Here is a 16,349-nt window from a genome sequence, read left to right as displayed (position 1 = left end):
TGGTTTCATTGCAGATAGTGATTTCTCTCCAGAGACGGCTATCTGTGATATTATAGCCAGTGTATCCATGCCTAATGATTCTGTGTCTCCATTCCCATCACCCTAAGCTCGGGTCCTCTTACATTGCTTTTGTCATGTTGTTTGGATATTGACAGCAGGAAATAGTGCTAATCCTTAACTTCACATCTAGATAACAGCATTCATTGGCAAGTACGTGATCAGACTCCAGCCTTGAGACTCATGTCTTCTGGTTATAGGAAACTCATACCCTTTTAAACAATACCCTAAATTAAAAAATTTTTACGATGAGTTTCTGAAATGGATACTTAAGTGATTGTGATATTTATGAATACTTATCTCTCATTTTACGTTTGTATGTGTTATTTTTAATATGTATTTTCAAAAAAAGATAAAAAATGTATTATTTTCTTTAAGTTGGCAGCTCGGACTGCTGAAAGAAATCTTAATGATTTGAGGAAAGAAAATGCTCACAATAGACAAAAGTAAGTATCTTTGTGGGAACACTTTAAAGCTTTAGTTAGTACTTTATTTTTAATTGTTATTTATTATGTAGTACTTTTATAGGGATAAATAAAACTTGCATGGATCCAGCATATCTGGTGGTGAAATATTTATTAGTTTTACTATGAGTTACTAGATTTTTTTTGTTTGAAACACTTGTCTTAGAGAAGTTATTTTAACAGAAGTAAACTGTTCATATGTTCTTCTGTAAAAAGCATAACTTAAAAAAATTTTTTTTTAAACCAGAGTAGGAAGAAGGCGATTACAAGGGATGGAAAGAGAAAGGACAAATCTTTCATGTAGTAATTCTCAGAGTAGTGGCATCTTTTAGTAGATGAATGGGTAGAATAAATGTTTATTGTTTCTCTCATTCTCTGGTTTTCTTGTATTTGACGACAGTGCCTTACAATAATAAAATGAAAGGGAGAATAAAAGTTTACAATGTATAATCAAAAGGAAGAGTAAATACTTTTCTAGGAGGATTATAATAGTCTTCCCAGGTGTTAAAATTTCTTGCCAGAATGTATTATTAACATTGTCCAATATTAGTTTAGTCTTTTTGCTGATCTTTTCTACTCTGAAATTAAAACTCCATGATTAAATGTTTTATTATGTTTTATTTCAGATCCGATGATCAAAAACTAGAAATAAGATTTCTTTTAAAATGTCACATTTTTCAGATAAAAGGTTTAGGAGTAAAATAGTATGAGTTCACTGGATTCTTATTTTATGTTATGATTGGAATCGTGGGTAACATTATAATGGAAAGCAGACATGACTCAGAGCTAGGAGCCCTGTGTTTAATCCTGCACTTTCATTTTGAATAAATCATGTAAACTTTTAGCCCTGTTTCCTTGGTTGTAAAGTGATAGATTTGAACTGATTGACCTTGGAAGGCCCTGCTATTTCTAAAATTTGGGTTCTGTGATAATAGTATTCACTGTAATTTAGTTTTGAAAACAGAACAATAGAAAGGTGTTTTGGTCAGAATGTTTGTTTATTTTGGTTTCTTTTTTTAATTTTAATTCCAGTCTAGTTAACACACAGTGTTCTATTAGTTTCAGGAGTACAATATAGTTATTTGACAATTACATATATTACTCGTAAGAATAATTTTAAAGATCTGTTTCTTCTATGTAGATATTGAGGTAGTGAAGAGTACCTTATACTTGGTAGTGGCATTTTTCTTGAAATGTGGGTGCTTTTCTTGGATGAGTAACTTAGAGATGTTTGTTCTTTATTTGCAGATTAACTGAAACAGAGTTTAAATTTGAACTTTTAGAAAAAGATCCTTATGCACTTGATGTTCCAAATACAGCATTTGGCAGAGGTAGTCTTTTTTTTTAAACCCTCCTTTAAAATACATATATATATATGTATATATTGCACATACCTTTTATATTAGTGTAAATTAATACCATTATTTATAAATATTTTAGATTTTGGAGCCAGGATTCTAATCTGAGTTCTATCACAATCTCCCAAGTTTCTGAGTTTTGTTTCCCTAGCAAAAATATAAATAATTGCTGCCTCCATTTCTCAGTGGGCCTTTGTAAGATGATGTCTATTTAGTACATTGAACTCCTTGAAAAGCAAAGTACTTGGCACGTAGTAAGGTACTCAATAATTATTTTGGGGGAGAATGAATAAGGAGTGCTTAAATGGAATAATGTTGTGACTGTTTACATATCCACTATTCTTCGGAATTTGCTTGAGTTATAAAAACAAGAATTATAACAGTTGTTTTTAATTATTTAAAAGTATCAATTTAAGGTGGGAAAACAATAATCTGAGCTTTCATTGCTTTAATTACCTCCAAGAGAGGACCAGTTCTTTGGAAGATGTATTTAATATTCTTGTCCACTCATTAATGAGTTAACATTTTTAATGATCTCATACTGTTCCAAATAGTTTAAATTTTTCAAAATAATTTTTGGTTGAATTGGAATTAAGCATCTAAGGCAGTGAAACAAAAGCTATCTTTATATAGGTGGAATCCCATTTTAATAACTTTTGAAGGTATAAAAATCACTTTTGAGAGTCTAATTTCATTAAAATGAAAGTATTTTTACATTTAACAAAATAGATTATTATTAATTTCAAATAGTAATAAAGTTTGGAGTGGTGGGAATTATACAGAAGGAATTCTCTTCTGAACCTAATGCAGAAGTTTCAGAAAGACTAAATAATGCTTTGATCTTTTTTTGTAACTGCATTTGACTATTATATAAGCTACATAATAAAATTTAACATGTTTAAAAAGTTATTTTGGTGGTACTTAAGCTTGTTTTTTGATGTTGTTGATTTTTGATCTTTGGAAGTATAATCATTACTTGGGAGTGGTGAGGTTTGTAAAATGATAGGGCTCTTGGTTATATGGTTTATAAAGTGATTTATTTGCTGAATAAATGTAATCTGAATTTTCAGTGGCAATGAATCAAAAGTAATTTCTGATGCTTTAGAGGATTTTGCATTTCTACTTATCAAAATCTGAGCTTTCCTCAAATAATTCATGGCCCAACACAGACTATCTGGCTCTTATTTAAACTGAGCCCTTTTATATTACAACCCTCACCAGCTGAACTATCTGGAAGCATACTGCCATTAAAAGCAAAAGCAAACAAACTTCATAGCCCCCAAATCCTTTTATACCTCTAAAATATCACCATTATTCTTTGCTTATTAATATTGTATGGTTATTTAAGTGTGTTAGTTACCAAGAGGATAATGTTTTTATTGACTACAGTATCCATTTGGTAGACAGACTTTAAAAACACAGGGTTCCATATTTAATTCTATCCCATATTAGCAAAATCCAAGGCATAGTTAGTATTCAGGATGTGGATTAAACTTAAATTGGCAATAGGGTGACCTGATGGAAATTGTTGAAATGGAATTCTAATCTATAGTGTAGCTAATTGAAACTATGAATTTAAACATGCTGTTTTAATTATTCCAGAGCATTCCCCATATGGTCCCTCACCATTGGGTCGACCTTCATCTGAAACGAGAGCTTTTCTCTCCCCTCCAACTTTGTTGGAGGGTCCACTCAGACTCTCACCTTTGCTTCCAGGGGGAGGAGGAAGAGGTATATTGTTTAAACATCTTTATTACTCTAGATTTCTTCCTTATTTTATATTTTCATCTCAACTTATCTTTAAAATGATCTTTAAAATAAACCTTTGGAAAATACAGGCATTCCTTGCACTTATTATGGGTTGCTTTTGTTTGGAAAAGGAGCTCTGTGGTATCTAATTTTAATGTACTTTTCTCTTAGAAACAGGATTATAATAGGTTACATTTTGATCAAGCACTTGATGTATATCTCTTTAAACCATTTTGACTTCTTAAAAACTATATATTATACTATATAATACAGCACTATATAAAGAATGCATAAAATACAATCTAACCTAGAATAAAATTGTATCTTAGGGCGCCTGGGTGGCTCAGTTGGTTAAGCGACTGCCTTCGGCTCAGGTCATGATCCTGGAGTCCCGGGATGGAGTCCCACATCGGGCTCCCTGCTCAGCAGGGAGTCTGCTTCTCCCTCTGACCCTACCCCCTCTCATGTGCTCTCTCTCTCTCTCCCTTTCTCTCTCTCAAATAAATAAAATCTTTAAAAAAATTTAAAAAATTGTATTTTAATGAAACATTATTAAAATGGAGAATTTACAAAATTTTTTTACTTCATCATCATGATTTTTTTATTGTAGAAAATCAAAGTAAAAGAAAGAACCTTTTTTTTAGAGTAGAGTAATTCAGAAGTACTATCTTGTAGGCAGTTTTGATGAGAGCCTTAAAGGAGACCTAAATGATTTGTTAATACTTTGAGAAATTGACTCAAGATTGTCTGCTTTGTTACCCTGAATGGGTTTTTGAGAATTTCAGCAGCTATTTCAAGCCTGTGCAGTAGCTCTTGGTCTTTTTGCATTTACTTCATCAGCACTAACCATGGTGTTACCTGTGTACCTGGAGTTTTCCTCTTTTGATCTTTTACCATACTTTGTTCACTTTGTCAAGTTGCTTTAAAATTTTCCCTTGAATTGTGGCAAAATGCAGAGATACAGAGAGCACTGTTTATTCCCAAATCAAAAGTCTTAGGTTTTTAGCCCTAAGTCCAAGAGCTGATAGTATCCTTCAATGTTGTGATCCCATTCCTCCCCCTTTTATTAGTGATTTTAGCATATTGAATCTAAGGTAGGAAGAGAAAGTAATGAGACTAAATCAAAATACCAAACTAAACCCAATTTATCAAAAGTAAATCTAAGGTAGGAAGAGAAAGTAATGAGACTAAATCCAAACACCAAACTAAACCCAACTTATCAAAGCTCATATATTGAAATGGATACTACTTATCAAAATAGTCTCTCACAGAGGCTGTACTTCCCTGTTGCAGTGCCATTATTTTAAATATTTTTGTAGCTCTTTCTTTGGTATTACCTTCAAAGAATGAGAAAATGAATTTTCTACTTTATGGTTATGGGATATTCTCCCTTTGCCCATTTCCTATTTACATATTCTTTCCTTATTCTCAGTTTGATATACTTAGCGCTGATCTCTCCTACCTCCCAGTCCCACTGCTGATTGGGCCCACAGCCTGGAGACATTTCAGATATCTTTGCTTGTGTTGGCTTTGAACTGAAAACTGCTAGGGAAAGAGTGAGTTGCAGACTGACACTTGGAGCCCTGGGAGAGCTTTGCCTTGAGCACTTTAGGAAGGGGACTAATTTTGAAATTCACATGTGTGCTATGAGTGCCCTGAAATTCCTTTTCCCCTGATTTTTCACCTTGATCTGAACAGTAAGAAATATATTTTATATCATGTCCTGTTATACACCAACATAAATGTAATGGAAACCATTTAATGAAATAGTACTACCCTTACTATTTTTGATGCTTTCTGCTATTTTCTCTTCATTTCTATTCCATTTCATTAAAAAAATTGCTGATTAAGAGTAAATTAATTTCATGCACCACGATGGGTTGCAGCCAGCAGTCTGAAAAATAGTGCCCTAGAAATAAGGGTATAATTGGCTAAACTGCAAATGTGAATCACTGGAAGTTGAATAACATAAGTCAAGGATTGCTTGTAGTCAATTGAATATTTGGGAATAAGAGTAAAAATTACCTTTGATTTCTCCTCTCCTATTTAAATTACTTTCCTCTCCTTTTTAATTACTTTCAAGAAATGATATGTTTAGATTATTTGCAAGGGCGTTTTGCTGTTTGTTAGAAAAGCTACAGAAGTTTTAGGTAAGTTATCAGTAGGTCTTAAAAGAGTTGCTTTCAAGTAAAAGTTCCTGTGACTCACCAAAGAAGCATGATGAGTGCCCTTTTCTTTCCTTTTATTATCTTTTTAAATTTGAAAGTTTGGGTGAGATATATATGTTCAAGTAAGATGGAGTATAAGGAAAATAATTTCTTTTTAGAGTAAATTTCATGTAACTTTTGGTCTGAATGAAAATTTTAACATTTAGCATTTTCAAGTTTGTAATTTTTCACCTGGTAGTCAGTTGGCCTGTGCTTTGGTTCTCTGAAAGGAAGCAATCAAGAGAAGGCCTTCATCTCCTTTAAAGATCTGTGCTTCACTCTAGATGAACTCAGCCTAATTGACTCTTGGCACATTTTTTACCAATTTAATTTTCTGCTTTCCCAGCCTTTTTCTTCTAATGAACTTATTAGAAGGATGAACAAGCTAGAAGGAAAGATTGGGAGAAATTAATAGACTATACAACTATAAGGAAAAGAGATAGTTGACCTTCTGAATATAAAAGTCAGTTTACCTCCTGACTCTACAAAGGGAGTAGATAGAAAAACTTTTTAAAGATTACTGTATATTTATATATATATAAAAGGATTCTTATACTGATTTGAACAGGTTACCAAGAAAACATCATATTGGTTTTAGTCTGTTAGAAGTATACTGAAATGTGGGAGACATTTTAGAAAGATTTCTATTAAGTTTTTTTTTTTAATAAAAGTTATTCCTTGAAAGGAAAAAGCTTTTGTTTTCTGGGCAATATAATTTTGAGAAGACCTTATTCTCCCCTCAGTGACAGATAAATGAAGTATTAACATATTTTGTTATTTAATTTTTAAAAAAATTTTATATTTACTTTTTCCATTTTAATTGAATATGTTATTAATTGAGGTACTGTCCTTTTTGTGATCATAGAAGGGAACTTTATAATGATGATCTTCTTTTATAAATGTAAGCATGCTGATTTCCTTATCCATATGAGTGTTACCTTGTTCAAAGTGTTTATCCCAACAGTGCTGTTGTTTTTGAAACTCTTGTTTTAGACTTGCCTTCAGAGTTGTGAGCTCTTTTTGAAGGTGAATTTGATATTCAGAAATTGCTAAAAGCCCTTTAAAGCCACATTTATCTGGTGGGTATAAAGTTTGTAATCAGACTGGTTAAAATTATTTTTGGACAGAAGTCAGAGTCCTGTTTCAACATTGAGATGTAATTTCTTGAGTGGCTCTTAAGTTAATCTGAGTATATTTCTAAAAGAGTTCTAAAAAATACTGTGAGTAGTTATAGAATTATTGAAATATACCGCCTAAGATGGCTGTTTTAAAAGAATCATGCACTCTTTGACTATTGTCATATTAGTGTAAGCAACAAAAACCTCATTTTAGAATTATTTTATTCCATCTGGTATAGAAATCTTTACTTTGCAATTTACTTTATACTCCTGTTTTTCAGACTTAGTGTTTATAATTCACAGTTTAGCCACTGATTTTATGTATGAATGATGATGATAACATTTATAAATGAGTTTAATAGGCAGTTGTTTGTTTATATACATGGCCAAACTATTATTTCTTCATTGTCCTAGACTTTGTCCTAGGCTTTGGTAGGATAGAATTGTAGTCTAATGTGTCTTAGGGAAACTGTTGGAATCTGATTGTTCTCACTTTTTAAAAGCTGCCTGGATTTCATTTGATGATAGGTCTTATAATACTTTTTTAGGTAAAACAGAATTGTATTTTTTTCTTTAATTAGGCTCAAGAGGCCCAGGGAATCCTCTGGACCATCAGAATACCAATGAAAGAGGAGAATCAAGCTGTGATAGGTTAGCTGATGCTCACAGAGCACTTTCTGACACTGGGTCCCTTTCACCTCCATGGGAACAGGATCGTAGGATGATGATCCCTCCATCAGGTATGGAAAGAATATAATTATTTATATTTGAAAGGCAACCAGTCTGTGCAACATAGAGGAATGGAAGAAAAGAGGAACACATGTATGTCCTGTCTGAAGAAAAACCATGATATATATTAGAAAACAACAGTAACATAAATCTCCAAACATTAAAATTAGGGGTAATTGTTCATGTTACAGAAATCTGCTTTGCTCCCCTCAAACCCTCCCATGGAATATCTTTATTATTTTTGTTGCTCATAGAAGTAATACATGTTTATTTTAGAAAATCCAAACAATTGTGGGGCACCTGGGTGGTGCAGTCAGTTAAGCATCAGATTTTTGGTTTGGGCTTAGGTCGTGATCTCAGGGTTGTGGGATTGAGCCCTGTATCAGGCTCTGCGCTCAGCACAAAGTCTAAGATTCTCCCCCTCTTTCCGTCTGCCCCTCCTACCCACTCTCTCTGTCAAATAAATAAATAAATCTTAAAAAAAAAAAATCCAAACAATGGAGAAATGTGTAATTAGGAAAGTGAAAAAAATCTCCATCATCATCTTAGCATACCTTTCTAAGAATTTAGTTTTATATCTTTTAAAAGGTGCATGTTGTACTTTTTGTTTTGTTTTGTTTTTTGGGCATATGTTCATAAACATAAATATAAAAATTCCTTCACTTCTCTGCAATTATACTGTTCACCTTCTTGAAATTGTCTTTTCTCATTGAACAAAATGTCTTAGATTAACTGCTAAAATAAATATATTTACTAGAAGAGTCATAGCAGAATATCCCAAAGGAAGGCGATAACTGCTATTTTCCTAATAGCTCTTACTTTCCCAAGGAATGTATTTAAAATTATTTGGTTTGCGGGGCGCCTGGGTGGCTCAGACGGTTAAGCGTCTGCCTTTGGCTCAGGTCATGATCCCAGGGTCCTGGGATCGAGCCCCACATCAGGCTCCTGGCTCAGCGTGGAGCCCACTTCTCGCTCTCCCTCTGCTTCTCTGCCCATGCTCTCTCTCTCTCTCTCTGTATCTCTGTGTCTGAAATGAATAAATAAAATCTTAAAAAAAAAAAAAGAAGGCTTTCCCTTTAAAAAAATAAATAAAATTATTTGGTTTGCTAAACTTTATTTAGGCATAGTGTTTCAGGGACACTGTTATGTGAAGTGAGCTACGCCTGCTTTGTTTACATTAGTTACATTTAAAAAAAAATACTATTTCCGATTCCTTCCTGAGGAGTTGGAGAGGGTAAGAATATTATAGTAAAAGAACTTTAATTCCAAGAATCAGCCCTTGCTATAGTTGTGTGTGTATGTTCTAAGATATGGTGGCTGCCTATACTGTGGTTTTGCTTTATTTGCCATCACTAAATATCAGCTTCATGAAGACAGAGAGTTGTGTCACTTTGTTCACTGCTATAGCCTCAGCACCTAACACAATGCTAGGCATGTAGTATTTGCTCAGCAAATATTTGTTGTTTTGTTTTAAAGATTTTTTATTTATTTATTTGAGAGAGAGAATGAGATAGCATGAGAGGGGGGAGGGTCAGAGGGAGAAGCAGACTCCCTGCTGAGCAGGGACCCCGATGTGGGACTCGATCCCTGGACTCTAGGATCATGACCTGAGCCGAAGGCAGTCGCTTAACCAACTGAGCCATCCAGGCGCCCCTCAGCAAATATTTGTTGAATGAATGACTACCCAAATAATTCTGACAAAGCTGAGAATTTTTTTTATATTTGGAGATCTATTTGCTGTGATGTACATACTTAAGAATCTTTTAGGGGGTAGCATAGAACATCTTCTTTTCAATCCTTTAATATTCATTAAAAAGTTTTGCTGTGATAAAAATGATAAACCACAGCTCCTTTCTCAAAGGACTTGGTTACAGGATTTTGGTGGATATCATATCTCTACATACAGAACTTTCCTTTGAGAATTTACAAGCTATTAGTACCAAGAGTCCCTGTCACATGCACTGCATAGCTCTTCAGGAAAATCTAGTGTAGTGGCTCAAAGTTGGCTCATCTTCAGAAATAACTTAGGAAACTTAAAGGAAAATGCAGATACATCTGGGTCCCACCACAGATCAGGCCTTCTGAATGTGAATATTGGAATAAAGCCTGTATTTCTAAAAAAACTCCCTTGGAGGTTCTGAGCAGCAGCTACATTTAAAAACCATTAATCTAGGGCACCTGCGTGGCTCAGTCGTTAAGTGTCTGCCTTTGGCTCAGGTCATGGTCCCAGGGTCCTGGGATTGAGCCCCGCATCGGGCTCCCTGCTCCGCAGGAAGCCTGCTTCTCCCTCTCCCACTCCCCCTGCTTGTGATCCCTCTCTTGCTATGTCTCTCTCTGTCAAATAAATAAATAAAATCTTTAAAAAAACAAAACAAAACAGCTAGGCAAATAGGAGAGACTAGAACTCAGACAGTAATGACTTTGTTATTGTTCATTCATAAAATTAGGAAATATTTTACATGTTCTTTAAAAATTGCCCGAAACCTATAATTTTAGACCTTTCGATACTATTTCATAGATTGCTGAATCTTTTCATTTTGTTTCCAATTTTTTTTTATTCTTTTGGTTGAATAATTTCTATTCATCTTTCTTTAAATTTACTGACTCTTCCTTCTGTCATCTCCATTCTGCTATTAATATTAAGCCCATTCAGTAAAAGTTTTATTTTGGATACTATATTTTTCAGTTCTAGAATTTTCATTTTTTTATACTTTTGCTCTCTCCTGAGATTTCTTTTTATTCATTATAAGCATTTTCTAAATCTCATTGAGTATGTTTTTTTTTTTAAATATTTATTTTTAGAGTGAGAGAGACCATGTGTGAGTGGGGGAGGGGCAGAGGAGAAGGAGAGAGAGAGAATCCCAAGCCATCTCCACACCGAGCGGGGAGCCTGACTCAGGGCTCGATCCCAGGACCCCAAGATCATAACCTGAATGGAAACCAAGAGTCAGACGTTTAACTGAGTGAGCCACCCAGGCGCCCCTGAGTATAGTTTTTTAATAGTTGCTTTAAGGACCTTGATTGATCATTCTTTTTTTTTTTATTTTTAAATTTTAAATTTTATTTTTTTTAAAGATTTATTTATTTGAGAGAGAATGAGAGAGAGAGCGCACATGAGAGGGGAGAGGGTCAGAGGGAGAAGCAGACTCCCTGCCGAGCAGGGAGCCCGATGTGGGACTCGATCCCGGGACTCCAGGATCATGACCTGAGCCGAAGGCAGTCGCTTAACCAACTGTGCCACCCAGGTGCCCTCTTTTTTTTTTTTTTTTTTTAAGATTTATTTATTTATTAGAAAGTCCACGAGCATGGAGTTGGGGGGGATCAGAGGGAGAATGAGAGAGAGAGAGAATCCCAAGCACGGTCTCGGCTGAGTGCAGGGTCTGACAGGGCTTGGCCTCACAACCTTGAGGTCATGATCTGAGCCGAAATCAAGAGTCGGATGCTTAACTGACTGAGCCACGCAGGTGCTCTAAGACCTTGTATGATCATTCTAACATTAGGGTCATTTTGAGGATGGCCTTTGTTGATTGTCTTTTCCCTTCAAATTGGGTCGCCTTGTTATACAGAGTAATTTGGATTGTATCCTAGACATTATGGGGATTCTGGATTTTACTGTATTTCTCTGAGGAACTCAAAGTTAGATTTTTTTTCTCACTAGACAGCAGTCCAAATATCATTCAGTTTTTAGCCTTAGCTGAAAATGCTTTAAGCTTACTTCACACATTTGTGGTTCAGGGGTCAGCCATTGAGTTGGGCAAAAATCTCAGAATCTTAGGCTCACTTCTTTGGCTCTCCTGGGCTCTGTCCTTTGGTTTTTCAAGCCACGATTTCTATGAGCTTGGACTCCTCTGTGCTGTAGCTTGACTATGGTCTGCCTTCAGGCTAAACTATAAAAAATGGAAAACTCACCCCATAGTGGTACCTTCTTCCAAGTTCTCACCCTTTTACCAAATCTATTTTTGTTCATGCTTCAGAGCCTTCAGGTAGTTATTTTATTTTATTATTTTTAAATTTTTAATGTTTTTCCAGTTTTATTGGGCTATAATCTATAAACATCACTGTATAAGTTTAAGGTCTACAGCATAATGATTTGCCATATATATATACTGTGAAATGATTATCACAGTAAGTTTAGTTAACATCCATCATCTAAGTACCAAAAAAAAAATATATATATATATATATATATTTTCCTTGTCATGAGAATTCTTAAGATTTCTCTTAACTTTCCTTTGTGTCATACAGCAATGTTAGCTACAGTCATCATGTCATACGTTATATCCTTAGTACTTATTTATCTTATAACTGGAAATTTGTATCTTTTGACCATCTTCATTTAGTTCTCCCTCTCCCTACCTCTGGTCACTACAAATCTGATCTCTTTTTTTTCCAGAGTTTGTTTTTTGTTTTTGTAGATTCCATATATAAGTGAGATTGTACAGTATTTGTACAGAGAGATTGAGAGAGAGAGAGAGAGAGAGCACAAGCAGGGGGAGTGGCAGGCAGAACAGTAGAGGGAGAAGCAAGCTCCCCGCCGAGCAAGGAGCCCGATGCGGGACTCGATCCCAGAACCCTGGGATCATGACCTGAGCTTAAGGCAGACGCTTAATGACTGAGCCACCCAGGTGTCCCTATAGCACATTTTCTTTATTCATTCATCTATTGATGGCTCTTAGATTGTTTCCATATCTTGACTATTGTAAATAACACTGTAGTGAACATGGAGGTGCAGATATCTCTGTGAGATCATGTTTTTGTTTCCTCTGGATAAATACCCAGAAGTGGAATTGCTAGATCATATGACAGTTCTACTTTTAATTTTTTGAGGAATCTCTGTACTTTATTCTGTAGTAGCTATGCTTCAGGTACTTTTTTTTTTTGTAAATTGTTAGGAGTTATTATATGTGGGAGAATGAGTCTATTAGGAGCTCACTCTGCCATTCTGGAAATGGAACCTGGTATCTGTGTTATTTTCTAAGTCTAACTCAAAATTCAAAATTGTGAGCTTCTTAATTAATGTCTTCATAGGGGAGATATGTATCCATTTTATAGAAAGTGTCTCCAAATAATGTACCTGATCTATTTAGGATAACACAGGGATTGCCTGTGTGAATTCTGATCTCAGTGAAATAGGATAATTGTACAGGCACAGCAAGGAATTTCAGGGACTACTAAACTTTATTGGATGAGTGGGGCTAAATGACCCCGGAGACTCTAGCTTGAATTGGAGTAATGCTGAGAAATACACTTAGTTATTAGCCCTGTTCCCACCAGAGTAAAATTACAAAAATATTCTACATTTGCCCTTGGTATATTGCTATCCTTTCTCAGTAGTCACTGAACAGGTTTCCAGGTTGGTTCTTTTATTTTGTGTTAAAATTAGCTAATTGGTATAAGGAACGAGGAGACCTAGGTTTTTATCTTATTGCTATTAACTTTTTATATAATCTTGAGCATTTCATTTCGCCCATCACTGTTTCTCAGCTCTAAAATACGGATTTCCATAAAACAGATTACAATACTCCAAATTGATACACCCCCCATTTTCTATTATGTTGAATTATCAGGATTCATGAAGTGTCCTGCTTTCTAGTAATAACTGTGTCTTTAAGATTTTTCTTTAATTTTAAAATATTTTAATTAAAAAACACTCATGTTAAAAGATGACGACTAAAATAACTACATTTCTGAGGAATATAGATTCTGTAGTTATCTGAGATTTTCTGTAACTTAGTCCTGTTAAGGATATTTTGTAAATTTCAGATATTTGGCATAAATTTTTTATTGACTTAAGATGAGTAAGCAAAAGTAATCTTAAATGATTCTGTAATTCTAAGGAATCATTTGTTTTTTCACTGTTAAATACTTTGAAGGGGGGAAAAACTTTCTTGCTTTACATAGTCAGAAAAAATATCCTATACCTTGTCTTTTTCCTTTGTATTTTATTCCAGACATTTTTATTGCTTTGAGGGTTTGTTAAAAAAAAACTTTCTTCAATTACTATAATTAATGTTTTATTGTCATTATTTTTAGCTGCAGTTTGTCTTCTTATAGCCCAATACATGTTTTAATTATCTTTTCTTTCAAAATTCTGTGTGAAGTATTAGTGATTATTAAAGGTTAATATACAGATTTGGCTACCACATTAGGATAAGACTGATTCTGCTTCAGTGCAGTTTGTACACAAAATTGATTTGAGTAGTGTGCAGTGCCATGCATCTGTTCATCTAACATTCTTCTATGTACTTAAAACTTAGATTACATATTGTAGGTCAGGAATGGTTTAGGTAAAAAAGCATTTAGACTGGCAATGAAAAAATCTGTATTTTTTCTTAAAAAAAAAAAGGAGCACCTGGCTGGCTCAGGTGGTAGTGTGTGTGACTCTTGATCTTGGGGTTGTGAGCTCAAGACCCATGTTGGTTGTAGAGATTACTTAAAAAAAAAAAAAATCTGGTTTCCAGTCTTCACTTTTTTATCTTTTTGTGTGATTTTTGAAAGTTATTTCATCTTTGGACCTCAGTCCTTTTATACAGTGAGAGAGACAAACTAAGTGATTTATGTAATTTGTTTAGCCAAATAATATAAAATGTAGCCAGGTAGTAATGTTTCAGATTTGCTAGATAATTTTCAATCTAGTTGGTAGACCAAATAACATAATATGTAATGTTAGTAAAACCAAAGACTATTTACAGCGGTCTTTTCTAAACTCAATTGATGAGCACACCTTTTTCTGTTTTTAAGAACTTACTGGGAGATTTCTTGTTTCAGGTCAACTACAATTTACTTGAATTGGTGAATATTGGCACCAGTAAGTTGTGATAAATTATGTAATGCTTAGAACAGCCACCAAAAAATCTATTTAAAGAGATATATTCAAAAACACTATAGATCAGGGCGCTTAGGTGGCTCAGTAGGTTAAGTGTCTGCCTTTGGCTCAGGTCATGATCCCAGGGTCCTGGGAACGAGTCCTGCATCGGGCTCCCTGCTCGGTGGGGAGTCTGCTTCTCCCCCTCCTTCCCACTTGTGCTCTCTCTCGCTATTTCTGTCTCTCTCAAATAAATAAATAAAATTTTTTATTTATTTTTAGAAGATTTTATTAATTTATTTGACAGAGAGAGACACAGCGAGAGAGGGAACACAAGCAGGGGGAGTGGGAGAGGGAGAAGCAGGCTTCCCGTGGAGCAGGGAGCCCGATGTGGGGCTCGATCCCAGGACCCTGGGACCATGACCCGAGCCGAAGGCAGATGCTTAACCTACTAAGCCACCTAAGCTCCCCAATAAAAATATTTAAATTAAAAAAAAAAACACTATAGATCAGATAAATCAAAATGGAATTCTGAAAACTGTCCAAGTAACCCATAGGAAAGCAGGAAAAAGAAAAAAGAAAAATAAACACAGGGAACAAATAGAAAACAAAAAAAATGGCGGACTTGAACCCTAATATTTTTATTAATTCCATTATTAATAATTACATCAGTAATTATTAATTACATTAAATGTAAATTGTCTAATATCAATAGTTAAAAAACAGATTGGCAGAATGGATTACAAAACCAACCTGACTCTACTATTTTTACAGAAGTCATTCAAATATCATAGTGTAGGTAGATAGGTTGAAAGTGAACGGATGGAAGAAGATACACTGTGCAAACATTAATCAAAAGAAAGCAGGAGTGGCTGATATTACTATGGGATAAAGTAAACTTAAAGCAAAGAAAATAATGATAAGAGAGATCAAGAAGACATAGCAAACCTAAATGTGTGTACAGCAAGCCACAGAGCTACAAAGTATGTGAAGCAGAAAGTGATAGAACTAAAAGGAGAAACATAAATGCAGCTGTAGTTGAAGACTTCGGCACCTCTTTGAACAGTTGGTAGAACAACTAGACAGATGGTTCAGCAAGGATCTAGATAAATTTGAATGAGACCAGTCAGTATTATATTTTATTATGGTTTATAAACTAAAAGTTTAATTTATTCTTCAGTTACTTTGGGGTGTTTACATTGTGCCAGTTATTATGTTAAGTGCTTTTTATTAATCATTCTAACACTCTTAGGAATATTATTCCCATTTTACAGAAGAAGAAACAAAAACAAAGATAACGTAGTAAAATCTTATCTATTTCGTCCCAGAATTTACATGTTAATACTTGCTTTGGGTGTGCTTGCGCGCGCGTGTGTGTGTGTGTTTGTGTATGTGTGTGAGAGAATGTGTAAATAAAACATAAAAAGAAAAAAAAAAGGGATGCCTGGGTGGCTCAGTTGGTTAAGTGTCTGTCTTTGGCTCAGGTTATGATCTCAGGGTCCTGGGATTTAGTCTCGAATTAGACTCCTTGCTCAGCAGGGAGTTGCTTCTCCCTCTGCTTGCTGCTCCCCCCTGCTTGTGAGCGCCCTCTCTCTCTCTCACTGGCAAATAAATAAAAATCTTAAAATGAAAAAAGAAAGGAAAAATAGCACACTATATATGTATTAGTTGAAGTTTATTCTATTTCCTTTCCTGGGGCTGTTAGGAGCTTTCTTTCACAAAGGTGACTACTCATGAGTTCAGTGTGTGTAAACTTAGATCCATATATGAATAAAAATTTGTATATATTATTTTTCTTTTTTATCAAGTTTTTTAATCAGCATATGTTCTTGAGTTCTTTCCATTTTAATATAAAGTTTATT

General features: G+C 34.5%; 1 protein-coding gene across 14 annotated transcripts in view; it reads left to right on the top strand.

Annotated features, from left to right (window-relative positions):
- The window catches only part of MIA2 (MIA SH3 domain ER export factor 2), a 91,682-nt gene that overhangs the window by 64,504 nt on the left and 10,829 nt on the right, over positions 1-16,349 (top strand). For 10 of the 14 annotated variants that reach the window (XM_027570035.1, XM_027570034.1, XM_027570041.2 and 7 more), the window contains 4 exons: positions 436-503; positions 1,770-1,852; positions 3,482-3,610; positions 7,535-7,693. In XM_027570035.1, the coding sequence (XP_027425836.1) occupies positions 436-503; positions 1,770-1,852; positions 3,482-3,610; positions 7,535-7,693 (439 nt within the window). The remainder of the gene's footprint in view (positions 1-435; positions 504-1,769; positions 1,853-3,481; positions 3,611-7,534; positions 7,694-16,349) is intronic. The other 4 variants (XM_035727945.1, XM_027570044.1, XM_035727950.1 and 1 more) reach the window with 1 other exon arrangement.

This window comes from Zalophus californianus, chromosome 6, assembly GCF_009762305.2.
Source record: "Zalophus californianus isolate mZalCal1 chromosome 6, mZalCal1.pri.v2, whole genome shotgun sequence".
Lineage (NCBI taxonomy): Eukaryota > Metazoa > Chordata > Mammalia > Carnivora > Otariidae > Zalophus > Zalophus californianus.
This window is presented reverse-complemented; position numbering and strand designations above follow the sequence as displayed.